This window comes from Seriola aureovittata, chromosome 11, assembly GCF_021018895.1.
Source record: "Seriola aureovittata isolate HTS-2021-v1 ecotype China chromosome 11, ASM2101889v1, whole genome shotgun sequence".
In the NCBI taxonomy this organism is placed as follows: domain Eukaryota; kingdom Metazoa; phylum Chordata; class Actinopteri; order Carangiformes; family Carangidae; genus Seriola; species Seriola aureovittata.
In genome coordinates, this window is record NC_079374.1 from 11,338,596 (window position 1) to 11,365,098 (window position 26,503).

At 41.7% G+C, this 26,503-nt stretch overlaps 3 protein-coding genes across 5 annotated transcripts in view; all 3 read right to left on the reverse strand.

Moving 5' to 3' along the window:
- myo16 (myosin XVI) overlaps window positions 1-10,326 on the reverse strand; it is a 96,574-nt gene extending 86,248 nt beyond the window's left edge. The window contains exon 1 of one of the 2 annotated variants that reach the window (XM_056389431.1): window positions 10,177-10,326. The gene's annotated coding sequence lies outside the window, so the exon portion shown is untranslated. Of the gene's footprint in view, window positions 1-2,569; window positions 2,874-10,176 lie in introns of those variants that run through there. The other variant, XM_056389430.1, reaches the window with a different exon arrangement.
- Window positions 10,327-15,836: 5,510 nt separating this feature from the next.
- Window positions 15,837-18,806, reverse strand: tnfsf13b (TNF superfamily member 13b). 2 transcript variants are annotated; one of them, XM_056388513.1, is made up of 6 exons: window positions 18,285-18,806; window positions 18,044-18,158; window positions 17,685-17,741; window positions 17,276-17,376; window positions 16,830-16,980; window positions 15,837-16,608 (listed from the first exon to the last, which is right to left on the reverse strand). In XM_056388513.1, the coding sequence occupies exons 1-6, from the start codon at window positions 18,516-18,518 to the stop codon at window positions 16,496-16,498; spliced, it is 771 nt and encodes a 256-aa protein (XP_056244488.1). In that variant the 5' UTR covers window positions 18,519-18,806; the 3' UTR covers window positions 15,837-16,495. The 2 variants fall into 2 exon arrangements, with proteins under 2 accessions (XP_056244488.1, XP_056244487.1); XM_056388512.1 differs by having other exon boundaries at window positions 17,276-17,400; window positions 18,285-18,804.
- A 342-nt stretch (window positions 18,807-19,148) lies between these two features.
- Window positions 19,149-24,889, reverse strand: abhd13 (abhydrolase domain containing 13). The gene is made up of 2 exons (XM_056390066.1): window positions 24,718-24,889; window positions 19,149-23,111 (listed from the first exon to the last, which is right to left on the reverse strand). Exon 2 carries the CDS (start codon window positions 23,075-23,077, stop codon window positions 22,022-22,024), a length of 1,056 nt encoding a protein of 351 aa, XP_056246041.1. The 5' UTR covers window positions 23,078-23,111; window positions 24,718-24,889; the 3' UTR covers window positions 19,149-22,021.
- Between the last annotated feature and the right edge of the window lie 1,614 nt (window positions 24,890-26,503).

Sequence of the window (26,503 nt, forward strand, 5' to 3'; positions counted from 1 at the left end):
TTCGCTACAGGGCAGTTCTGCTCTCAGAGTGAAGAGAGAGAGAGAGAAAGAGAGATCTCCATTACTGACCCACTTGTGCCCCCGACCATACAATCCAAAACACTGGCAGATTCAGTCATTCACTTAAACTGACTTAAAACATTAGCATGCACTGCTTTATATTGTCTGTACTGGAGTCCTTTAACATCCACTCAAATATCTCCTCACAATACATATACAAATGTATGCTGTACAAGGACTTTGCGCATGCAAAAACAGTCACCCACACCTACTGGGCTGTCACATTGGTTCAAACATGGGTTAAAAAGTTCATATTCAAACTGTAACGACCTGTTTGAATTCAAAACTCAGTCTCTACATGCAACAGACTATTTGAAGAAGTTTGCCTTGTGATCCAGCAGAGGGTGCTCTAAAACTTAACTCTCAGCTTGACCTATGGCATGCCCTATTGACCCATCAGTAAACTAAGCTAGTAATGTTATGTTGTTTGCCACAAAAATGGAGGACACTCGTGAGCAAACCCGTCCTGAGGGGACAATTATGACACCAAAGCATCTGAGAAGCCGTGTGTGGAAGTATATTGGGTTCTACACCATAGATGGCTGTTTGTCAACTTTGTGCAAGGCTATCTTACAATACAGCGACAAGAAATCCACAGACTCACCTGCTAGCTTGCCACCCAAGTGAGGCAGCGGCAGCGCTACAGACGAGAGGAGCAATGTCAAATGTACAACCTCGCCTGACTGCCTGCTATCTGGCACACTCAGTTTCAACAGGCCACTTACCAGAAGCACATAAAAATGCTATCAGCAATAAGATAACAAGATTTATATGCAAGGGATATGAGGCCATTGGTATTGTTTTGGGAGAGGGGTTTCGGGATCTCATGATAGAACTGGAGCCACGGTATAAAATTCCAAGTTGCACTGCAATCTCATCACACAAAGTACAACTGTGTGACACCACACTAAACTGTCTGAAATAGCCTAATGTGTATTCATCCCCCTCCTATTCATAATTAATGCCCTGAGCCTACCAACAGATCTGAAGCTGAACAGACTGATTTCTCGCACTCCTTTTCAAAGACACCTTCAGAGCATCAACACTGCTCCACTAAACTCTATTGCAAATGTTCCACCCTGAACTGACTGATTCCCTCTTTAACACAACAATAATCATTTTTGTTTAGCTCTGTTTGCAACTAAACATTCTGCCTTTTCTCCTGAACTCTCCGCTGTAAAAGTGCAGGTAAGTGCGTTACATGTGTCGAGACACAAACCCTTAACCCTTACACAACATATATGGTTGCTGTGATTTCTAAATAAAACAGGATAATCTGGTTAGAAGCGGCAGCTAAATGACTAAATGCTAATTCAAAATGTAAATGTATCTCTTTGCATATTCTCCCTAGATACAAACAGTCAGCACGGTTCACACATGACTGTCACAAGAGGCCAAAACACAAGATTGCCTTCAGTACAGAGGCCTTGGCACTTGTATGCTCTGCTCAGCAACAATGTGGCCTTGATGGTAGCCACTGAAAAGATGTGAAACAAACCACCACCCCAAATTCACTTCAACAATGTGAGACAAGATGCATTCCAACAGATATGTAGACAACTGATAGTCCTGGTAATGGATTATTCTTTCCAAATCTATACTAAATGTTGATCCTTAAATCCCTGAAGTAATCTGTTTCTCCATTCAGGATGCTGGCCAAAGAGAGGAGACACTGAGCTAAGGATTGTGATTGGCCTTGTTGTGATCTCTAGCCCCTGCTCTTCAGTTCTGTCTGTTTGTCCCTCAGGGGTCAATGCAGGTCAGCTTCATCATTAATCACACATCCAGATGACTGGCACAGGCTTTGCCGATGAACTCACAGCAGGGAGAAGACCACCCTTGAATTGAAGGAGCCCGTTTCACACTGCACTGTTGAGAAGCAGCTTCTCTGCAGAAGTGTTTTTCAGCGAGACTTCACCAGCTCCGAGGGTGCTGTTCAGTAGCTGACCCTGTGCTTTGATCTCACTGTGGAGTGATAAGACAATTTTCCAAAAGGTGCCAGAGCATTGTCACATGAAAACTGAAAGTATCAGCACACCAAGTTTCTTTACAACAACACCACAACAAGACAGCATGTCTCTCTCTAACAGACATAAACATAATCACAACAGGTTCATGCTCAAGTACAGCACTCAAGTGTGACAACCTATACATGTACCCCAGATTTCTCACAGCACACTGAAATCATTCCTGCACAATCAGCTGTTCATTCCCTGTCGGAAACACACACATTCTTCCACACTAAGCATCTCATGATATATTTAGACCAATGACAACTGCACAGCACATCTGCCTTTCCTTTCATTCCCTGTGGCATGCTGGGAGCAGCACATGACATCTATGACCACTATCACACACATGTCCCCTATCTCTCTGTGTTCGTCTCACATGTTGTCATGACCTGAAGACAGTTACCAGAGCGAAAATCACACATACACTCGCCATCGTCCTCAAAATCAGCCTTCGCTCTAATGAGAAAGGAGGGAACAGAGGAAAAGCGGAGCCTTACCGGTGAGAGCCCGACCACAGGAGACACCAGGGTACGGAGGAGAGAGAAATGTGTCTACCCGACGAAAAACCCAACAAGAGCCGCCTCCCCGTGCTCCGCCACCAAATCAATTTCACACTCTCTCACCTCCCCGCCACTGTGATGTCACTCATTCATCCGTTTCTCCGTAGCCATGGCAACTCTGCCGCTTGGACCTGTTCATTCTTCTACGTCTGCCTTTCTTTCTCTCTGTCTATGTCCCTCCCCCTCTCCAGACCCCAGTGAAGCCAGCCCACTTACTCCATCTGAGGGGTACAGTTACACCCCAAGCCTCACTTGCATCCACCCCCTTTCTTCTCCTTTATTACACTGCCGGGCTGGTGTAAAAAATGAGTAGGAGGGTACAAAACACAAAAAGGGGAGGCGTCCCAGATTCACCTCATGTAGCATACACGCCCTGAGGGAGTTTGTGGTCAAACAAACATACTTTTTTCAAGGCGACCCATAAAGACAGAAAGGGCAAAGAGAACTGCCGGATGAGGGAGACACAACAGAGCCTCATCAGGGTCGCCTTGAAGTCTCTCGTTTGGACGTAAGGCAGCTGTCTTATTTGCACACAGACATACAGAAAAAACACAACATGTAATGCAGCCTAAATGCTGATGCATAGATGTGTTTGTAACTCCCCAATGCACTCACACATAAAACCAAACACTCGGCCCTGCAGTGCACCGTGAGGTGATGAATAGTTAATGACCACCACCGTCATTATTAAGGTGCCCCTCTGCTAATAATCCCCATGTTGACCTTGGAAAGGCGTGGGGGAAAACATGGTCATTGAGAGACAAATCAAACAAAGACACACACTTACACACACTATCACCCTGTCTGAAGCCTTCTCCTTTATTCAAGCACAAGCTGCCTTCTTGCTCAGTCCACATTTCTTCTCCGAGCAAGCCCCCACAACCGTCACAGGCTCAAGATGTTGATGACGGCCTCACTTCAACCATTTCACCCTGCACACTCACCACTCACGATCCCACTGTTTTCATATTTTAATTCTCCAATATGTATCTCAACCACACACACAGAGAGGAACAGATCAAAAACAGAGACAAAGACACATGGGGTTAAAAAAAAATTAAAAAACCTACTTGTCAGACATTATCTGAGGACACAGTCTGCAGTGAAACAAAAGACACAGAGGCAGAGGTACAAAAAGTAATTAAGCAGTGACCAAGTAAATAAAGAAGCCCCAAAGGAAGACAGAAAGAGAGCAGGGTATGTCTGAAATAAGGGGGATCTCCTTTCTCCCCTATCGCTTCCCGCATCATCTGGTTTTTAATTAGCTTCGCCTGCTGCTCTTCTGGAAAATCTTTCCATCTGTCTGCACCAATCCCTCGCTTGACATTGTTAATCTCACAGTTACTTCTCACATAATTAATGGTTAGTCTTACACTGAGATAGGTCTGGACATACTAGTCTTACCCTACCACTAATTACGTACAAGTTTTCAGTCAACTAATGTATCCTGATATCATAAACTGCAGGGAGAGGTTACCTAATAAAAGTTTGTATTTTTTTTTTTAATCTCTATTATTTCATCACTATTAGAGCTGAAAACCTAATTTTGGACAGTCGAGCAGCTTAGCCACATACACTGTACATATAGTCGACATTATGGATTACTAACTTATGCTGTTTGAGTCACAGCTAGTTTAAGTCAGTCCCTTCAGGCAGAGGCTCGTTAGATTATTTATATCCGCATAAGGCTAACGCTAACGTCAAGTCAGTAAAAATCCACTGCATAGATAATATTGCTCCACACTGTTAAAACCGAAACTCAAACCAATGCAATCATTTTAAACCATAATAATTGTTCTGACCTTTTCAGTGAACAGCGGTTATGTTCCCCTTGTCCTTCTCATAGTAGAGGAGTTTGGCCAACTAGCATCAATTAGCATCTAACTAGCAACTAAGTGACGCAGAGTGTTTGCATTGTCGTGATGCAGTTGGTTTACCTCTTTCAAACCTGTAGGGTGCTTCCTTGTAGCCAGTAATACTCCCGTTCAAAGATATGAACTTAAAAGTTATCATGCCTAATTTTACCTCTTCTTCCCCACTCTTGTGTGTCTGTCCCATTGCAGTATCGTTACCGTAAAGTAATGCGTTAATTTGGGAACAGGTTGGGTAAGGCGTCGGCCGACCGGAACACATGAACTACATGGACAAGAGGATAAACTGATTTGTTAATTAACAAATTAGTTAATTTGTTAATAAAATAACCTACGGTACTGCAGGTGAAATCCCTTTTTTGTGTGTTCTCAGAAATATAATAGGTCAAATGTAATTAATTTTATTAATTATTTTATTAATTTACAAATCTGAAATTGTTATTAACTTGTCCGGGACAGGCTCTTAAAATGTAGCTGTTATTGATATGGACCTGGTCCAACGTGGTCTAAATGGGAAAAACGCAGGGAAACCATCCTCTCTTGCTTTGATAAATAAAATAAAGTTGTCACAGTTTGAAGTTTAGGGGGAGGTTTTAAATATATGTAAAGTATAGATATAAAATATATCTATATAGTATACACTCTTCCACAACAGTAAGAGGTGCAAAAGACAGAGTTTGCTCAGTACTGTAACTTAAGTTTCCCTTTAGCTGTGAACCTGAAGCTAACTTTAACATTCCTGTAACTAACTTTTACATTAGCAATAATAACAATAGTAGCTTGGTGAGATTAGCCAACTTTTCTCTGAAAGTTACAAAGCTACAAATTTTTGTCTGTCAGATGATCTGGCACAGGCTATGGTATCTTTATTTTTTGTTTTATTAGGGCTACTTTGCTTATGTTACACCCCCCAATTCTTTCTTCAACGAATTGCAATACAGACTGTAGATCCTTAACAGTAAAATGTCTGAAATACAGATAAAGACGATATGCTATTGATTTGTCTTAAATGTTAATCAATATCTTACTTATCTGATGTTTAAATTGAATAATAGTCTGCAGCTCTGCATACCCACTCATCAGTAATAGTCTGCACAGAAAGAAAATTAGTGTGTTTGGATATGTTGGAAGCTTTGACCTTCATTTTTCACAATTAACAGCATAATGTGCCTCTCATCAGTTCAGTCTGTCTGTGACTATATGTTGGACTGCTAATACTCATACAGCAATCTGTCATGCTGTTGTTAAATCTATAAGCACTGCACCAGTACAGTATGTGCCCTTGAAGTTATCACACTTTACTCTGACAACTCTTTATTGCATTCATCTTCATCTCATCCCCCAGTCACACAGGTAAGTCTGTGGTCATGGCTCCAGCTGCAAGCTAAACTCCCTCTTCTCTGGTTTAAGGTCAATTGGTAAATGTAAGAAGGATCAAAAGAGGTGGAGGTAAGTACAGAGAAAAAGAGACAGGAGAAGTTCAGGGATGAGTGAGTGTTAAATCTTGGAATTGAGGTCCATCAGGGGAATGAAAAATTCACACATACATAGAATTCGCACATACACACCTGAGGGAGGGACCTGTAATCCAAAGCCGAAGCAATTCCCTTCACAGTATATATAGCCTGAATTGTTGCTTCAACTAGACATTATTCTTCTCTTCAGATCTCTTATCCACAGTTAGAGAAATGAACAGAGAATACAAGACTAACTTTAAGTCCTTTAGTGCTCCTTCCTCCATATGTTCTCTGTCTCCTCTCCTCTCACATTATCCTTCACCTTCAGTCCTCTCTCTCCACCGTCACTGTGTTCCACCATCAACATATCCTCTGTCTCTCTCATGCCCACTGTTATAAACTACAGTTTGACAGAGATCCACAGAATATCAGCATGATAGTAAGTGGGAGTGTATCATAGTGTTTTCAGAGGGGAGCATCATGCCCCATTAAGTATTGACCTAATTTGATTATGGGTTGAATGTGAGAGATGACATGTTTGAAATCAGGCACACAAACATCACAGCCAGACATTATCTTTCATCTCAGTGTAAAATCCCCCCACGGCTTCTCAGTCAGATCAAAGCAGAGTTTTTAAAGGGAATACTTAACCAATGCTGTTCAAATCATTAACACGACTCTGCAGCTGGGCTCCTACTCAGCACTCTAATATACGCTACATTGTCTAGCTGCAAGCAAGACAACCTGGTAGGTGGACAAGTGTTTGTTTGCAAGGGGGAGGGTCCATGTGTGCGTGCGTGCATGTGTGTGTGTGTGTGTGTGTGTGTGTTGGAGGCTTGATAGAGATGGGAGCAGTGAAGCGGCTACATGTCATGCACCTGCCCTCATACACATTCCAGAAAGAGGAGAGAACCAGCTGCTTCCTGAGATACTCTCTCGGCCCCTCTTTTCTATCTTTTCTTCTATCTCGCCTCTCGCTGAGAAGGACCTCTACCATCTTCCGCTGTCACCATCCTTTCCATGTCACACAATCTAGTCATTTCAGCTCCCACTCCTACACACTAAATTACCCTCATAACGTTCAAGTGCCGCAAAATATGGGCTGCTCTTTTTTTTTTCTTTTAACAAGTGTAAATTCCAGCACTGCCCACTTCACCTAGATTTTTTTTTTTTTTTTACCACTCCATCTACAAATAAAATTCAGCTCTGCCATTTCAGTTCAGGGTCCAAACAGGTGAGAGGCAATACATGTTCATACACACACACACAAATGTAGCAGAGTCAAGTCCTGGCAAGCCCAGACACTGACCCTGACATCGATGTCCCTTACTGACATCATGTCCAATGATAGCCCTGGAAGGGAAACAAAGTCTGCAAGGCCGCCAGTCACATGCCAGTGGCAGCAAGCCTGCATTAGTATGAGGAAGTCTTCTATAGAAAGATGAGGTCACTTGGGGAGCAGCTTCCCCCCCCCCCACCTCTGACAAAGACTATCATATTGGTCAATCTTTGTATGCACCTGTTTATTACTGAACCCATGTGGACAGCTCTGCTTTGATGATATTGTTTCATCAGATGGGGAAAATCTCAGACCAAAGGTCTTGGATTTAATCTTAGCCTGCTGGAAATGTTCCACGCCCAAATAACATGTTGTTGCTGCTGCTGCCAGCAGTGCTTCCCACCACCTGTCATTAGCTATAGCTGCTGTTTGAGTCGACCAACTGTCCAGTCCCTTGGGCCTCACTTATAAGAATAGTCTGGGATTTCATCCGCATCTCAAAATCACTCTTCAACTCATGCGGACGCCAGAGATATGTATACAGGAGGAAGAAAGGTTATGCATTAAATCTCCTGTTTTCATTTTGAGTTCATCCACTTAAGCTCCTACTTCCAGCATTGGACATGATCAACTGACTGTAACAGCAAAATAATTCTCTGAAGCAGATTACTCAATACAACTTTAATTTCACAATTTAAGTAATTCAATTATCTTCTAAACATTTTCCAAGTATCCACTGATTTTATGCATTTGTTGAAAAAAATTGTATGAAGCCTCAGATGGACAGAAACTGTCTTAATCCCATCCCACCCCCACTTCTGTCTGCGCAGTCAGCTGTCTGCTCTCTGACGTCAGGCACATGAAATGCATCTATCTAGTCTGTGTCTGTGTGTACATGTGCCTGTGTACTGGTGGGTGGGGGGTGAGTTGGGATGTCTGTCTGAGGAGCTGGAAATCCAGTAAGCATGGTAACCGGCTAGTCCCGTCTAAGAATAGATCAACTGGTAGACAGACCAAGGGTTAGACATAAGAAATGCAGACAAAGGCTTCTGACCAATAGGAGGCCCACAGTTAGAGGTGTTAGCAAACAGGAATTTCTCTCCAGCTTGACTTGACTGATCAGAGAGCAGACAGAAATATTCAAGTAAACAGGTGGTGGCAGTATTTTTTAGTTTTAACTTTCTGAATATTGTGCAGCCGTGACTTTCACAACCACAGAAAATGTCCTCACAGACCTCTGCGAATACATATTGCCCTCTTTAATCATGCATAAAAGGTGTCATTTAAATCTTGCCAAAGCCACGGGGCTTCAGCATCGCAACACAGCTGGTGGGCTGCTTTACATGAGTGAAACGGTGGGGGGGGCCTGTATATTCCTTGAACACCTCTGGAGTTCTGACAGCAGCAGATCCATCAAAAACCTTCCTTGTGGGGATAAGTCTTTGCACAGCCATCCCATCCTCCCCCTTCATCCCGCTCTTCGTCATCATCCACTCTTGCTCATAAATCAACCCATAATTATCAGGGAGGGTGGTGACTAAGTCTTGAGACCATGTGGCTCAACAGCTGACCACAGCACAGGGGACTGGGCTGCGTCCTGTCACAGACCGTCAGACAACAGTTTTCAGACATTTGTTTCTTGCCAGTTACACCCAAAGACCAATGCACTCATAGTCATACAGTATTATAAAGTGTAGAAGATGGAGAAGAAACAAAAGAGACTGGAATGCATTTGCTGGAAAATGGCGTGTGGTGGAGATAAAGAGAGAGTGATACCTCCATGCTGCCAGACAGAGGCCCACAATCTGGCTGAGTAAGAGGACAGATGGGTGTATCACACACACACACACACACACACACACACACACACACACACACACACACACACACACACACACACACACACACACACACACACATACACACATACACACACATCTTGCTAAAGGGATGGAGGTGGGGGGTGATCGAAAGCGCTGTTCCTTCCTGTACATCAGTTTACCATGATTTATTTTTTACACAGTGTTTAACACACCAACAACTTCAACCCACATGAACTCACTTCTCACACACACACACACACAAACACACGCTGGGGTGTGTAGACTCTCAGCCGTCTGAAAGAGCCCATCTGTGAGCCCCTATGAAACAAAAGCAGAGTTTTGTGGGGTGACACATCCAGAGTTATGTTCTACATTCTGTCACATTAGCTTTACAGAGTACAAAATGTGTTCTTCTCTCTGTCTCTTCTCTGCTTTTTATGTCTGCCCACCACTATGCTCTGTTTTTTGTCTCTAATTCCCTCCCTTATGTCTTCCGTCTCTGCCTCTCTTGCTTTTTGACTCTCCCTCTATCTCACTTTCTCTAAATAATGAGACACAGGCAGACACTGTGCACATCACACCACCACACAGCTTTTGGGTGAAAGTTGCCCAAGGTCCTCTGAAACTGGGACGATTCCCAGCTGACATCCAGTAGCCCAAGGGCTTTTTGGATGGGTGCATGTTTGTGTGTGCAGCGAACAAGCCAACAAACCTGTTTCCCTTTTGCTGCGCTGCCAGCCGGCACACATGCAACATCTCAGGGCAAACAACAGCATGCAAGAAGGGAAAAAAGGGGAAAGAAACAAAGGGCATTCTACGGGCAGTGAACAAAGATAATGCCATTTAAGAAAAAGAAATAGTCCTTGGAAAATATATAAACCTTAATGAATACAGACAGAAAAAAGACTTTTGACTTTTTTGTGAGATGTTTACTTATGGAAATGAATCAATGCAAAGGATAAAGCATTCAAAATCATAGTGAGAACAAACTGACAGTGGCCCAACAGTGTGTCATCGGGCCTTCTGTGACCAAAACTCACAGAGTAACACATACATAGCAACAGCGAACAACAGAGAAAACACACAGACAAAAAGGAGACAAGTGGCATCGTACCTCACTGTAACATTCCCCCGTAGGTCTTGATGCTTTCTTTCCAGCTAAGAAATAAAATCCAGAGACAATCTGGTCTCAGCTGCAAAGGCTTGAAACACTTACAGAGAGACACAAGAGAGGAATCAGCTCCCAGCTCCCACTACATCTACACCCATAGGCAAAAATCCACCACTGACATCCCATCAGAGAGAGAGAGAGAGAGAGAGGGGGGAGAAAAAGAGAGAGAGGGAGTGTGCCAATTTGGCTGAATGAAGGGGGAGTAGTTGAAAGGGAGAGCAAGCATGAGTCAGTTAGAGAGAAAAGAGAGAGAGAGAGAGATTTAGGAGTTTGTCAGCGAGTAAGGGTGCGCGTTTGTGTGAGAAAGAAGTAGAAAGAGAGTGAGACGGGAGTTTAAATCTCTAATTACAACTGCTTATCACAAGCCCATAAGCAGCTGGTGGGAATGATTGACACAGGACTCCATGTACACACTCTGTTGCGCCTGAATGTGTGCATGTGTGTACGCTTTGCATTAGTGTTAGGGGGAGGAGAAGCAAACACTCCAACAATGGACCAAAAGCGAAACCAGAGAGTAAAAACTGGAGGACAAAAAAAAAGCAAAACACAGCAGATGTGCCGAGCAGCTCCTGCCTACTACGTGCCTCCTCTCTCCTTTCCTCGCATCCCCTTAACTCCTTCCTTCACCTCACCTCTGCACAGTTTATCCTCCTCTGTTGGTGCTCTTTAACTCTATTCTTCATCTGGTGTATGAAAACAGAGAGAGAGACATAGAGACGGACAGATGGAGATGTATGATATTATAGTTACATACACTGCTGCTCATAAAGTTGGAATAAAATATTTTTTACCTCTTTCCATGAAATGATTGTGACAATGTGATTTATTTCATTTCACCTGGGTAACTGGGACACATAATGTAATCATTGCACCTGGTCAAAAGTGATAACTGATGCATTTAAATAGGAATAAACAGAGGATTGTGTCTGAAAACAAAATTATTCCAACTTTATGGGCAACAGTGTATAATACTTCACATCTGTCTTGTTTTTCATGATCAATTTTTTTTTTCACTTTCAGTCATGCTCGCGGCACAGCTCTAGGAATGGCAATGTCCATGTTGCTGATGTTCAGACTGAAATAGCTTGAATGAATTGTCATGAAATGTTGTGCAGACATTCATGGTCATCAGAGGATGAACCCTACTCACTTCGTTGACTGCCTGGCTTTTCCTCCAGTGCCAGCATGGGGGTAACGTGTTTGATTTTTGAATAAATTGAACAGCTATTTGATGAATTGCCGTGAAAATTTGAACAGACATTCTTGGTCCCCAGAGGATGAACCTGGCTCATTTTCGGTGTGCCCTTTTACTTCTCATCTATATCCACCAGCAGGTCAGCGTGTTCACTGATCCACTGAAGTTTTTTCTACATCTACTTGATGGATTAGCACAACATTTTGTACAGGCACTGATGGTTCCAAGACGATGTAACTACTGGATGGATTGTCATTAAATTTAGCAGAGATTACCGCGTTCCTCTGGGCATTTCCTCTAGCACCATCATAACTGTTAGGTTAAGGGTTATCATAATTTCTATTTATCCAATACTTTATGAATAAATACCTGTTGAAGTATTCCCATCGCCCTCAGCTGTACTTTGTGTTTAGTACTAAAAAGCAGATGTTAGCATGCTAACACTCTAAACTAAGATTGTGAATATGTTAATGATTATATTTGCTGAGCAGATGTAGCTTGCTTGCATTGTAAACCTGTCAGCATGCTGATTTTAGCATTCAGCTCAAAACACAGCTGCGGTTAAATAAAGCCTCACGGAGCTGCAATTTCGTTCAAATAGACATATTAAACAAATAAATAACACAGAACATGTTTTAGCACAACACAAAAACAAACCTAGACAAATATTGTTGCTTCTGTGAGCGTGCCTGCCAAAAAGAGCCATTATGCGGAGCAGAGAGTGGGAGTCTGGAGATGGAGTGGGGGTGGGGGTGGGTGGGGTGGGGTGGGGGGTATCAGAGTTGTGGCAAACCAAAATTCTTCTCTCCTCTCATCCATTTGATGTTTTTCCTCTCCTCTGTAATAGGCTGATGTCCTTGAGAAAAAGACCAGGAAAAAAAAAGGCAAGATTCATCAGATTCAGCTTTTAAATCTGCTCTTACTTTTCTTGCACACATGCAGATTGCACGACTGGCGCTTCGTTGTGGTTTGATTCCAGGCAGAGGCAGAACCATATGAATTATAGATCAGCTTACATTCCAACAGATCCTATGTACTCCGCAGGGGGGGAAACTAAACCTGTTCAAATATTGCTGTTAAAAACAAACAACACCTCCCATTCTGCTGGGTCAGTCACATTTTTCAGATCAGAAACAATTAGTGTCTCCTCAAGCTGAATCGATTAAGAATCTACAGCATGGCAAGCACAGAACATGGTGTTTAGAATTTAGAGTAACGGATGCCACAATCCAGTTTGTTGATAAACCAAATCCTCACTTAAATGAGAAATCCGCACAGTGCTGCTGCCAGTTCAGCTTGAGGGCTCTGGATCAGCCTGATTACTTTGGGCTGACTGCAGCAGATCAAAGTAATCCCCAAATACTAGAGAAGTACATGGAGCAACTGTGTAGTACACTGAGGCACATGTGGGTGCTGTACATTTTGCTAGCATTTAGTGTACATTGAGGTGCATGTGTGTGTATAGGGCGGATATGCAAATGTGTGTCAGTCTGCAGAAGCTGCAGCACGTGTTGGAGTGCGTTTGTGGTGGTTTGCTGCAGAAACAGAACATGCTGGGTTTTATAATCAGGATTCAGGGTTCACCTTTAGCCCCTGTCATCAGTCAGACCTGCCCTAAAGCTCACAAACAGGGAGAGAGGGAGGAGGGAGGAAATGAAAGGACAGCTGGGGACAAATGATGCAGCCTGAAAAATGAGAGAGAAAGAAGGAGACAGAGTCTAGGACAGCGTTTCTCAACCAGTGGTACTTGTACCCTGGGGGGAACCTCTGCAGTTGCTATGGGGTATGTGGAATGATTGTAGAGTAGCTCAACTCATTTGAAATTATGATTATATATATATATATATATATGGAATCAGCTGCACCTCAAATAAACACTTGGACAAACCACAAACATTAACAGTTCAATTGTATCAAAACATTATTATAACAATATCCACTTTTTATATGATTAATGAACGCATTTGGAACAGGATGGATGGAGTCAAGGAAGGTGGTACTTGAGGTCATTTGATGGAGCTACATCTGCTCTAAAGCACTGGAACTGATTATTCCATGAAATTAACCACTTTACACTGCAAGAAAAAAAACAGCATATCATGTAATGTTGAGAAATGTGCTTATATAAAAAAAAACTTAATATAAGGTTATTCTTATTTCTTGCAGATATTAATAGCTGTTGAAAAATAAACAAAAATAAAAATAAAATAGGAAAAAAATGCATTTTCTGGTGTTTTTTTCAAAAAAGATGATTCTGATTCTGTAAATAAGACGAGTAAGCGTGGGATCTGCTAAGCGTGGCGATCACTTTTCAGACTCGATTCTTATTATTTGCTAAAAAATGACTAGCAACATGTATGAGTGTGTGAACGATACACAGCATGCCAGCATGTGTACACAGCAGGTCTCATTTCCTGATTCTCCAGTCAGATGCTGGTTTCTCTTTTGAGAGCCGAGCCCACAATGACATCAGCTTCCGCCGCCACACCAGCCGTCACTATGGCACCACACAAAGACATTTCTGACCCAGAGGGAGGGGGAGCATCATGCTTGACACATTTATAGGAGAGGTCTGTGCTCTACTCAGCCTCTTCTCTTATACCCTCCTCCTCCTCCTCCTCCTCCTCCTTCGTCTTCTTTTTCTCGTTTTGTGTTTGTACAGCCGCCTGCTCTGTTTACCAGATCATCAAAGAGCTTCTCTGACTTCTATGGCTGTAGTACCCTGGTTCTGGCCTCCTCTCCTTATGTGTTTTAGCTTCATAGCCTCTCTCTTCTCTTCCGCTCACTCTTCCACTAATGGCTACTTCTATCCATTAAGTCCATTTGAAATCTTTCTTTCTAAGAGTTCTATTTCAGACTTTCTTCCTCCCTCCTCCCCCTCTTCTGGTCTCTCTTCTTGTCAAATGGAGCCATGACTCCGAGGGCAAAATGCCTAGAGAAGAAGTGACCACCCACTGGGCTTTGTCTAACTCTTTGCCCCAGCAGACAGAAGGCCTGTGTGTGTGAGAGAGAGTTGCACAGAGAGGGAGAGACAGACGGGACAGAGCGTGGCAGGTAGTGAAGAGCACCAATGCAAAAAATATTCATTTCCTTCAAAATGAACAAGTTAAATTAAAATACTGATTAAAATAATGTCATAGTTAACTTAAACATGCTACTGAAAAAGAATTATGTCACCATTTCAAAGAGGTCTATGGCTGAATTATGGTTCATTCTTCACTAATAATTTTGATTTGAATATTAATTGTAGTTAGGAATTTGTTTTTTGCTCTAAGCATTTCTGGAGAATAAGCTGCTCTCATGTCCTTTCATTGTTTTTGTTTTTTTCATGGGATCATCTTGTGTCTTTTATTCATTTTTACACATCAACAAAAAGGAGGAGGTGAGGGAAGATTTCCCTGAGGCATTTTGCCCCAAACCACTAGGAGGCATCTTGCCCCAGATGTGGATTTTTCACATTTTTATAATCAGTAAAATCATTTAAAAAATGTTTCTCACATGAATCTCCTATTTGCATTACCAAGAGTCTGCCTCTGTCAAAACAAACAGCTCCTTAAAAACCAACGAGGAAAAATTTGATTATCTCAAAATTTGCAGAGTTCCCAGAGAGGAGTGACCACCGAAACCAAACCCCTGAAATGAGGCACTTAGTGTTAGTGTGTGTTAGTCGAGTTGTTCCTTGAGAACCAGATAGCAGCGAGCTTGTTTCAATCAAACTATATGTTTATGGGAAGTATATTAGCATATTAGCATATTAGCAGTAGGTGATGTGATTGAGATCAACATCACAATATTTATAGCTTTCCGTTATCAATACACAGTACATTGTGATATGCAAAATGATGTGAAATGAACAATTAACTTTAAACATAATGATTTTTCACAGCTGTGAACTCTGCTTCACTGTTATTTAAGACAAAACAAACTAACTTTGTAGTTCAGTTTATGATTACAATTTGTTTTGATTCATTAATTCGTGGGGCAGAGGCTAATGAAATATGTGATGACATCATGATGCTATCAAATAGTATCATCACAATTCTGTGATCAATAAGAGATTGTAAGAGATTATAATGACTTATTGCTCAGTCAAACTGTATCATGCACTCCAAATGTCATGTACATTAATAACTTAACATAATATAAACTGGAGAATCATCCATTGAAGATATTTAACTGTTTCCTCCATGGTCCTCAGGCACTATAAATTCATTGAGCAGCCCCTCGAAATGTGCAAATATCAAATGCAGACAGTTTTGCCTCAAGCTAAAAGTCTGCTCTTTTCCTTTACTTTGTTTTCACTGATCCTGCTCAGCTTTAGTTTGATTTGTGTCTGTGCTGCGTGGCAGGATGTCGTTTTCCTTCTAGTGGCCAACATTTGAACAACAACCTCCACCTCGACTCCGGATGATGTCATCTCTTGAGCAAGAACTGTCCCCTTTATTGTATCTGAATTTTCATATCATTTGAGACATATACAGTTAAACTGGAATCAAATTGTGGCATTTGGATGATAACCAGACTCTTGTTTGGGTTAAAATATCTAAAAGAAAATACAAAAAACAAATGAAGCATGTGAGAAGAACTATTTCAGCGACATAGTAATGCTGCTGCAACAGTAGAAAAGATTATTGATCAGTGCATGTAAGAATATAAGAATGATTTCACACAAATAACACACTTCCTTCCAAGTCAGCCTATGTCATGTGTTTGTGATTATTTGAAGAAAAAGTACTAGATCCTGGCAGATTTTTATAACATTTTGTCTTGGTGTGTGGTAGAAATGAACACAATAAAGCCGTGGCTATAAGGTGTATATAAACTGTATGTAAAGAGTAAAGACTATGACATCAACTCATCATCCCCGTCATGTCTGCTCACTAGCAAGGAGTCACACAGTCTATCTTACAGCAAGAGCACAAATGGCTGCTTCCTGTATTCTTCTCCCAAACACCCAAGGTCAGGCAAGGTCAGCAGAACTGTGCCTCGTTGCTCCCTCTCCTCCCAATGTGGCACGTGTTTCCCCTGACAACAGCGTCCCTCAGGTCCAAAACAAGCTGACACACTTTAAGCCAGTTTGACGGCACCGAGGAAGGTGACGTCTCCGTCCAGGGACACGTTGGCTGTGGAACGGGGGATCAGAAGCTCCAAGTGGTCCCCGACCTCCAGTTTCACAATACCTGAAGGATGTAAATGTACTGTTCAGACCTTGAACTGGCATTTTCTCTTTGTTTCCCCCCTTCCACAGACATCTATCACACGTACCCAAACTACTGACACACATATGCAGCCACTTAGGCAAGCAAAAACACACACGAATGCTTGAGCTTGACTGAAGAGGAGAACACACTGTTTGAGCCTCCCCTAAGAGCTGCTGTAAAAAGGGTGATCATAGGCTCACCTCCTGTGTAGCAGGTGTTGAAAGGGAAGACAGGGTTCATGCTCTGGATGCAGCGGAACAGGACTGCAAAAGGATCGTCGTTTCCCACCACATTACTCTTCCACCGGATCACCACGTGACCCATTGCAAAGGTACTGTCCATGTAGAAGACCTGTGAAAATCAGAAACACTAGGTGAAATCTAGGAGGTACGGCACCGGCATGGGTTTTAACATGCATAAACAGTCAGCTGGGTGGTGTAGCATTTTCTATGTCTTTTATTTTGAGTGCATCATTTACATTTTCTCTTCAAGGTCTGCTAACCACCTCATGCTAAGATCGAGCACACCCTTTTTCATGCACTATATGGAGACATGTGCCCCCTCCTATGTAAAATCTGGTGATTGGCAGACAGAGCAGCAGCACCTCCCTGTGGAAAAACTATGCAATGACGACAAATGGACGTACCTGACTGTACACAAAGAAGAAGCCCTCCTGTCTAACTAATATGCGGTCTCCCTCTGCCTCCAGGGCAGAGCCCCTCCTCAGTCCTGTCTGCCAGGGGATACCTGTGTAGAGAGTCGATTCCAATTCTGATCAAAACAAATAAGAATATATTAGAAAACATGTCAAAGCACCTAAAGCTTAATATCCATCCCAGGAGTCCACCTGTTTGAGAGTTAGTTGCTGCTTGGGGTTGATGCATACATGTTTATATCATTTTATGTGTGAAATGTATTTTGACTCAGTATTTATGGGTGTATTTAATGTTAACTTACAAAGCTCAAACAACAACCAATACGAAATAGTAGAGTGCAAATAAATACATGTTTCAAATAAAAAATATCTGTCACAGAAAAGGCGAGGCACACTGTACCTTTGCTGAAGGTTGTCCTTTTCCTGTTTGCCAACAGCTGCAGGCAAGGTTGAGAAACTGTGACACAACATAGGAGAAATTTAGAGATGTTAAAACTGGTCAGCTGTGTCCTGAACGTTGCTCACTCCATGGATGTCTCTCTTTTTCCTTCTGCCCCTTCCAATTTTCCTTGTAGGGTGAAATTCCACTGACAGCACCCAGCAGCAGTATAAACACTGGTGCCCGAGAAATAGAACTGGTCACATAGTGTATTTAATATCTTTTTGGAAGTGAAGCAAAACATTTATATCACAGATTTTGCTACTAATAACTGAATCTCTTTAGCAGTTAACTGTCAGGTGTGCACCACTGTGTCTTACCTAATGTGTCTGCTCCAGCCACGACTCTCCTCTTCCTTAACAGGGTGGAAGCATGTTGAGACTCAGGTTGCTGGAGCGGCTCTTGGTTGCTTCTCCTGCTATTGATATTCTCAGTCTGTACAGACACAATACAGTCCTTAGAAACACCATAAATGCAAGTGAAATATAGTATCTTGCCAATCTTCACCACCCTGTTCAGATGGGGTTTTGTTTTTATGTTATGAGGATAGTTGTCTCTCACCTGGCCTCCATGCTTGGCCTCTTGTCCCTCCTCTCTCCTGCGACAGACCTCTGATTTGAGTCCCTCTACCTCCGCTCTGAGAGCCACCAGTTGGTACAGGGACAAAGCGGAAAGAGAGGAGCAGGTGACAGCAGCTAGTGTCAGCAGGAAAACTGGCCAGGACAGCCTCCCTCCACCTGCTTGTTGTCCAGTCCCAGGCTTCACACCTGCCAAAACTGCCATCGCAGGGCCCATACAATCTCCCGAGAGCTCACGCCGGCAACATGACTCGTCTCACACCTGAACTATGAGGCCTCTCTTCAAGCTTTCTCTGGAGCCTCCAGCTTTACCTTAACCACTCTCTGTAGGCTCCACTGTCCCTCCTAACTCTCACTTTTATCCACCAGTTCCAGTTTTAGTCGGAGGGACTACGCAGAACAAATACAGTAAAAAAAAAAACAGCTTCCCGTCTACTGTTCCGCTCAGCTAACCACACTCAGCTTCCTGCCTGACCAGCAGCTCTGACGAGTCTCTCTCCCCTTATCTTCATCCTGCTTCCTTCAAAATGATAAAGCTCATCAAGCGCAGCTTTGCCACATTTTAATAAAGTGTGTGTGCGTCACAGAGTGGGCACAAGAAGCAAACAGTCTTGGCAGTTAAGATGAGTGATTTTATACTAATAAGGAGAAAAAGACAATAGATTTGAACTTGGCAGCCAGAGGAGCCAGCACTCACCGAAAGAAGGAAGTGCAAAAATTATTCAACTGTGAATGGCAACATAACAGAAAAACAATCAAACTGCTATTCTCAGAATATAAAAAGTGAAGTGACGGCAATTTAAATGAGTCAAATTGGAACTTACACAACAAAAATCCAACACGAAAAGAAATTTCAATGTATCAATTTATTGCATGTTACAGTACAGAAAATAGAAAGTGACAATGTGTGCTTACAAAAGAAGTTGTCAACATTGTTTTTGAAATAGAAAAAGAAACACAACTCTAAAATGGAGAACTCACTCAAACTGACTGCTTTATACTGAAGATAAAGATGAATCATTCAGATGTCTAACTGTTCACATATCCCATCAACGTTTCTTCAGTGTGGGGTTACTGGAGGTCATGGTAGATGTACACAAAGTCATGTCGTCACTGTGCAGCTTCATTACAGAAATTTACCAAGACTCAACATAATCACATGCCAGCTTGCAAATGCAACTTGTAAATTTGAAATTATGCCAGCACTTTCAACAGCATTGATTCCACTATTCATAATTGTATGAACATATAAAAATATGTTCCATAGTGTACACAGTACCTGGCAAGTGATTTTCTTTATAAAAAAATGAAAAGACATTCAGTTTGAACAGGGCGTTGGACAATACACTTGGCTAGGATAGAAACTCTTATATTCTATTAATTATTAAATTTGCTTTAGGCCAACCACCAAAACAATAAATCAAATAAATGATGACAAGTTCCCACATCTTTTCTTGAATGAAGAAATGGCACAATGCAAACTAACAGCAGAAGTGTGTAAAGCGAAGCGTGTGAAACAAAATCAGTGTATATTCACATGGTTGAATTCAAATTGCACAACGTGCTCTCCCAATGTGTGATGGGATAAAAATCTTTAAACTGGATGCATCAAACTCAGCTCATGGATTTGATATAATACAAAAATATCTTAAACTGTTCAGTGCCACTGGTGGAAAAATGTCACACACAAGGGAGAAAAGACTATAAATTATTTCTTATAAAGCACACTTGTTAATTTAAGACCACATTTTACATTCATGGTAGCCTTTAGACCATTTTTCAAGTTGTCACACTGACACAAACAAATTTTGGTCTTTTGGTGTTGTTAAATTTTGTTTAGCATACTGTTTACAAACAGTATCAAATATGGCTAAGGAGATCTGTTGAGTGTATTCAAATGGCTTTGTTACCACTGCAGTGCAGCGTGCTGCATTTGGAAAGCAGGAGCAGTGTTTTAATCATCAAGCTCTGCTCCACCCCCTGGAAGACATGCAGGAAAGGTTAATTAACTCATTAAAAGCCCTCCAAGTGAGTAAAGCCATTTTGCCACATGAGCATGGGGCGAGATGATAGTAGCTAACAAATAATTACAACATTTGATTAAAAGAAGCTCACATATTATTTTTAGTTCTTGAGATAGGTTCAGGCTTTTTCCAAGACAATCTTAATACAGTACTCCAATGCCCATATGTATGCATGTTGAAAGAGCAACTGGTCACTAATCATTCTTCCTGTCTGTACTGGCGGTCAAGAAATCCCCTCCTAATGCGACTCCAAAGAGACAAAACCCACAGTGCTCTTGCAGTGTAAAAAATTCATTCCAAAGTTCAATAAAATTTAATATGAGGTCTTAGTGGTCTGAGTTAGACAAATAAAGTAACCATCTTCAGTTGAGTCTTTTGTCCTCTTTTCTTTTAATTCAAAATTTCCCAGAATGTTTCCGTGTTGATCTGCACTGGGGGAAAGGGAACAAGTGGTGGTATTTTCTACTCAGACCTTACTTTGGAAAATCCCTAATTAGTTTGTCTTCCTCGTGCGAGGTTCTGCTCAACTTTATTTTTGTGCATAAAATGACCTCTTCATGCTCAGTAACAAGTCCGACCATCAACTCTTTTAGTACAGAAAGACATGTATTATAGTGCTGTACTAAGATAGACTTAAAGAAATCTGAACCCACCCTTTAATAACAAACTACACACAGAGCAAATAATCTTGCTCACCAGACTACTGGAGCCAAAGTTACTCCATAGCAACCCTAGCCCATTTAAGAGTAAATGCTATCCTGTGTGCTAGTTGTTTTAAAATGACACAGTAATAGAGAGAATATCTTGTGGCTTATCCCAATCACACTGAAACAGAGGCAGTTTGACAGGAAATAAGATCTCAAGAACTTATTTTGAAAGACAAAAGTATCAACGTCACCTTATATTACTGACCACTTTATCTCAGTCAACAGTTTTTGTGACAGTTACTCAAGTTTTTTATGCTACTTTGCCAGACAAAATTTTCGAGGGAATATATAAATATTAACCACTACAATGTCATGACATGCCAAGCTGCTGCAAATACTCAATATTAATGTCCCTTGCCAAAAGGGCAGAGAAAAAAAAACATCCTTATGCTCCTCCAAGTATTGCTCATAAGATGTTAGCCTACACAAGTCAACACTTAAATCTGAACAAAAAAAAGTGCAAAAATATTAACAAAAAAATGTATATATATATACCAGTATAGACCTACATATTATCAGTGTCTCATTTTGTATATTAGAAGGAGTGTCATTTTAATTCTAGTAGTAATCAATTTGAAACATGGTCCTTATGCGGTCATTGTACAATGTGCAACTGTTTCATTTTAATTGATTTCAGCAGACCCATTCTAGCAAGTTCTTCTGTAGTTGTGACATGTCTTGCAGTGTGGGCATGTATGCTCTGGCTTCATTCATAAAAGGTCATAAATACATGCATTCATAGCTGAAACACAAAAGATCCCATGAGGGATTGTTACCCTCTCTTAAAACCTTGAAATAGTCAAATCATTTAGACAAATATGTTACATTTACAGAAGAATAAAATAAAATAAAAACCCAGAAAAAGCATAGAAAATGTACATTCTTTCCAAAAATTAATTAAGTCCCTCCAAGCAATTTCCTTAACAGCCTTCACTTCATCCTGCCCATAACCTGTAGTCACCAACAGTCACTCCCTGACTGGATTTTTTTCAGATAATGGTGACACTAGCTGAGGGCTGAGCACTCTCCTCGTGGGCATGGCTCTTCAACAGGTCCTTCATGAACTGCTCCAAAGCAGCAAAGTAGCCCTGACACTGCCACGTGTCATTGTGTGTTCCCTCTGGAAAGATAGCCAGGCGTTTAGTCCGTGCAGGAGACAGTTCATACAGTTGTTTCATCATAACTGGTGGGATGAGCTGGTCTGACAGACCAGACACAAACAGCGAGGGCATGCGGCACAGCGCCACCTGTCGATAGGACAGGAACTGATTCCTATAACACCACAAGGGCAGCAAGCGCATGGGCAAGAAGGAGAAGAGCGTCGCTGCCATGTGAGGGATGCTGAGAAAGGTGTTTTCAACAATAATGGCTGCTACACGGTGAGGGTTGACTGAGGCCAAGCGCACAGCCACAGCGCCTCCTAGTGAACGGCCAAAGAGTACCACCTTTGTCTTGTCCAGATCAGGACGGGTCATGACATAATCCAGTGTGGCTTCTGCATCCAGGTACAGCCCATCCTCACTAGGCTCACCTTCACTCTTTCCATAGCCACGATAGTCCACCAGCACTACATTGGCTTTCAGATTGACCAGCATCAGTAGGGCGTTTGGCACCCTGTGGCCAATATTACCTGCATTACCATGGAAATAAAGGATGGTGGGTGGAGCAGAGGATGTGGGGCTGCTTTGATTGCCAGAGGTGACACCAGGCGGTGTGTCCCCCCCTGTGTAGCGAAGCAGGATGAGGTTGAGCTTCACACCGTCCTTGGTGCGGATGTACACATTCTCATGGGGGATTCCTGTTGGCATGGGAACATAAAGGCGAGAGGAGGAGGGCTGGTCAGGGAAGTAGAGGAGCACATCCTGAAATTTGTAGAGGATGCCAGCCACAGAGGCTAGGATGAGAGCGAGGAGAAAAAATCCTCCATACAGGTGGAAGGTGAGAATGAGGGCCAAAAGGGAGACTCGACAGGCACCCCAGGACCAGGAGGCCAGAGTTAGGGTACAACGCTCCATTGCCCCCCACAGCCTCCACGGTTTCTCCATGGCTAGACACAAGCTGACTCACACAACACACACTCTGTAAATACAGAAAGAACGAAAGACAAAGTACAGGGGAGAGAAAGGGGAATGCTTTAGTGAATCTGTAAAGAAATCGTTTGACAAAGAAAACAAATGATCTATTTAACAAACATAAAATAGTTACAGAAGATCACTCCAGCATTATAACATAACAGTGCACATCATATTCATTATGAATTAGTGTATTTATTAGCTGACCACTTCATATAAATATAATGACAAGTACCCAGCAAATTACGTGTGTGATTTTACAGGCCAAAATCAATGTGTAATTGCATGAAACGGAGGAAGAACAAATTCTCACATTTGAGAAATCATGACATTTTATGTAAATGACAATTGATTATCAGAAATGCCACCTATTAATGCTCATGTACTTATAGGATGCACTCAGTCATGTTTGTGGAATGCAGTATTGTATAAATTATAAGGAAATATCATTGGAATTGCAATATGGCCAAAACATAATTAAGCTTTGTGGTGCAACAGAGATGCCCCTGCCTACAAATCATGCTTGCAAAATGTAAAGGAACCTGCCTGTTTGATACAAGACCCACACAGGTCACACAGTTTATTCAGCCACTGTAACAGCACTGTCCATTTCCATCCTGTGTTCAGGGTAATACACTATGGCTTAACAATATGAAATAGTAATAATAATAATAATAATAATATAAAATCATATTGCAATTACTTTGGCAGATATTGCAAGTGATATGTGAGTCACAATTTGAGTTGGAATGGTAATTTTTGCCTTTAATTTTAAGTTAAAAAACATTAAAAATTATGTGATTTTTGTTGGGTCTTGTACTGAACGAGAAATGGATAGTTTATTTTTCCGTCATCGAGAAAATTGCAGCTGCTGCGATTTAAATATTGCACAAATTTCCATAATTTCTTTAGAATTAGCAGTGCTCACTGTTGGTCCTGGAGAGCCCCAGCACTTTTTCTCCCTTACCCTGTTGTACCTACACCTTATTAGATGGATCAGGGGGGGTCGGCCACTCAAGACCAAATGGGCACGAAGTCTTGATGAAGTGTAAACCCCAACTTTAGTTAATTAGGTGTGGACAGACGTAGAAACAAATGTTGCAAGCATATGCTGTAGCGGTACTCCCCAGCGCCAGGACTGAGCACCACTGAAGGGAATACGTTACGTTAACGTTAGTGTTGCTTGGAATAAACGGAGTATACATAAATATTGCAAGACTTCAAAGTCTCTTGACCCCACCCAGAAGGAAGAGCTGTTAACGGCTGCTGCTAGCCTGAGAATCTCATACGACTAACCTGTAGAGAGCTTTGACAGTTAGCATTAGCTAGCTAACATTAACTAACGTTTAACGTTAATGTCACCAATCACTCAGAAATCTGTGTATGGACTGCCAAAAGAAGTTGTAAAATCAGCGACGGCAACACACCAAGCTTTGAAGTTACCATACAACCAAAGTAAAGCCTATTTAAATTAACGTTAGCTAGCAGTAAGTTAGCTCAAGTTAGCTCAGTAAAAAGCGTGCTAACTATTAAGCTATCATTTGCTCCCTATGTATATGGCTACTGCTATCGGAACTGCTATAACTAGCCACCTAGAGCAGCCACATACTCACCTTTCTCTCATTTTTAGCGCCTCAGCTGCATGAAATGTTGACAAATCGGAGACGCATAGACAGCACAGTCAATGTCATCCAGCTTTGTACCAGTTAATTAAATTACAATGAGCGTTAACTTGTGAAAACGCGAGGTGAGTGACTGACAGCTGCAACCGGCAAGGCTAGCTACACAGCTGGTTAGCATTACTGGTGTAGCTTTAATGAGGTCCGTGTTGAGCTCAGCACAAGAAAAAGGTTCCGCGAAAATGGTTTTCACACACGTCCATTAAAACAGTGCTGCAACATGTTAAAGTGCTGTAATAGGGAGCTCAGCAACCACTACTAATGTCTCACATTAATCTTATAATGTTTATTTATATTATTTATTTATATAATACAACAGAGATGAGCAGAGTGTGTTTTAATATTGGTCTGGTCTAAAGCTGAGCCATCACCATTGCATGTGCTACTCGACTGTTGTCCACCAGGTGCTGCTCTTAGAAAGAAAATAATAATGACTGTTAATCCAACAGTTCTCAAGTAAACTCCCCAAATGTGAGTGGCTGGTTTCGTGATGCTTCATGAATAATGAACATTGCCATGTATAGAGAGCACGAATAAGCAGGTTACTGGAACTCAGCTATCAGCTAGCAGCATGCATAACAAAGCAAAAAGCAAATACAGGAAGTTGTTTTTTTAGTTGTATTTTTAATGTTGATGTAGGGATACAAGAATCAGCACTGGTCACTACAAAACTATGTTACAAGGAAAAACAGTCTCAAAGGTAGAGACTGCTGTAAGCCATTCATTCCTAACACATGATCCTAATATAAAGCATAACTCCACAGTTTATATTAGCCTGCTGCTTTGATCTCAAAAGCAGACTATAAAAAAAAACTTTTTTTTTTTTCCTTTTTGCCCTGGTAGAGTCACAGTTGACACATCTCACAGCCTACAAAAGTGGGTCAAATTGTAGATGTGACAGGAAGCTGTAACACTCTTGACTGCTGGCAGATAGGGTGATGAGAGAAATGTCCTTGAATGAAATGTCCCTTGATGAAAGAACAGTGAGGGCAGATAGCATGTCAACCTGCACACAATGCTCATCTCAGTTACTGTTTAAGTGGGAGAATGCTTCAACCCAGACTCTGATAATAGCCTGAACAGTGTGAGGTCAGCAAAATAAACAAAGGTACGATTACTTTGGATTTAAGTTGACTGATTGTGACTGTATATAGAACTGACAATGACTTTACAAATGATGATCTATCGAATTAATCAGAAAATACACACCTGACATAGAAATATGAAGCAACGTGCTTGTTAAATACATATTTGAATTACTGTATGTTGATGTTTTCCCCTAGTCCTAGGTTGCCCATTGGTATTTCTGTATTTAACATCTTGCTCACACTCAGCGTGACCTTGGAGGAGACAGACAGATTATGTGCAGACTAGCACAGCTGTTGGCCATTCAGCTCTGTCCTTGAGGATCGTTGATTTGATTCTGTGGTGTCTAAGTCAGCATCAAAACCCCTAGATGGAGCATGCTGTTCTATTCTGTTAGATAAAACTCATAGGCTACCAAAATTAAGTTAGTATATACTTGAAAGCATATGGTTAGTGAGAATTAATTACTGCTGAGGCAGAAATGCTGACACTGCAGTAATGAGCCTTTAAGATACAGCAGAGATGCAGATGAGGAGAGGTTTGCTGTGCACTACTTTGGAGGAGGTGGTTAATTTCTACAATGGCATGACCATTGTATAGCTGACCATATACTTATTATCTCAACAGATATATG

Bases quoted from the DNA above. Each gene is read 5' to 3' on its own strand.
- tnfsf13b (XM_056388512.1), bottom strand. From the start codon at position 18,518: ATGGGCCCTGCGATGGCAGTTTTGGCAGGTGTGAAGCCTGGGACTGGA. The intron at 18,159-18,284 runs GTGAGAGACAAC...GTGTCTGTACAG, and splicing joins AGGCCAAGCATGGAGGCCAG to ACTGAGAATATCAATAGCAG. The intron at 16,981-17,275 runs GTACGTCCATTT...TGATTTTCACAG, and splicing joins TCTTCTTTGTGTACAGTCAG to GTCTTCTACATGGACAGTAC.
- abhd13 (XM_056390066.1), bottom strand. From the start codon at position 23,077: ATGGAGAAACCGTGGAGGCTGTGGGGGGCAATGGAGCGTTGTACCCTA.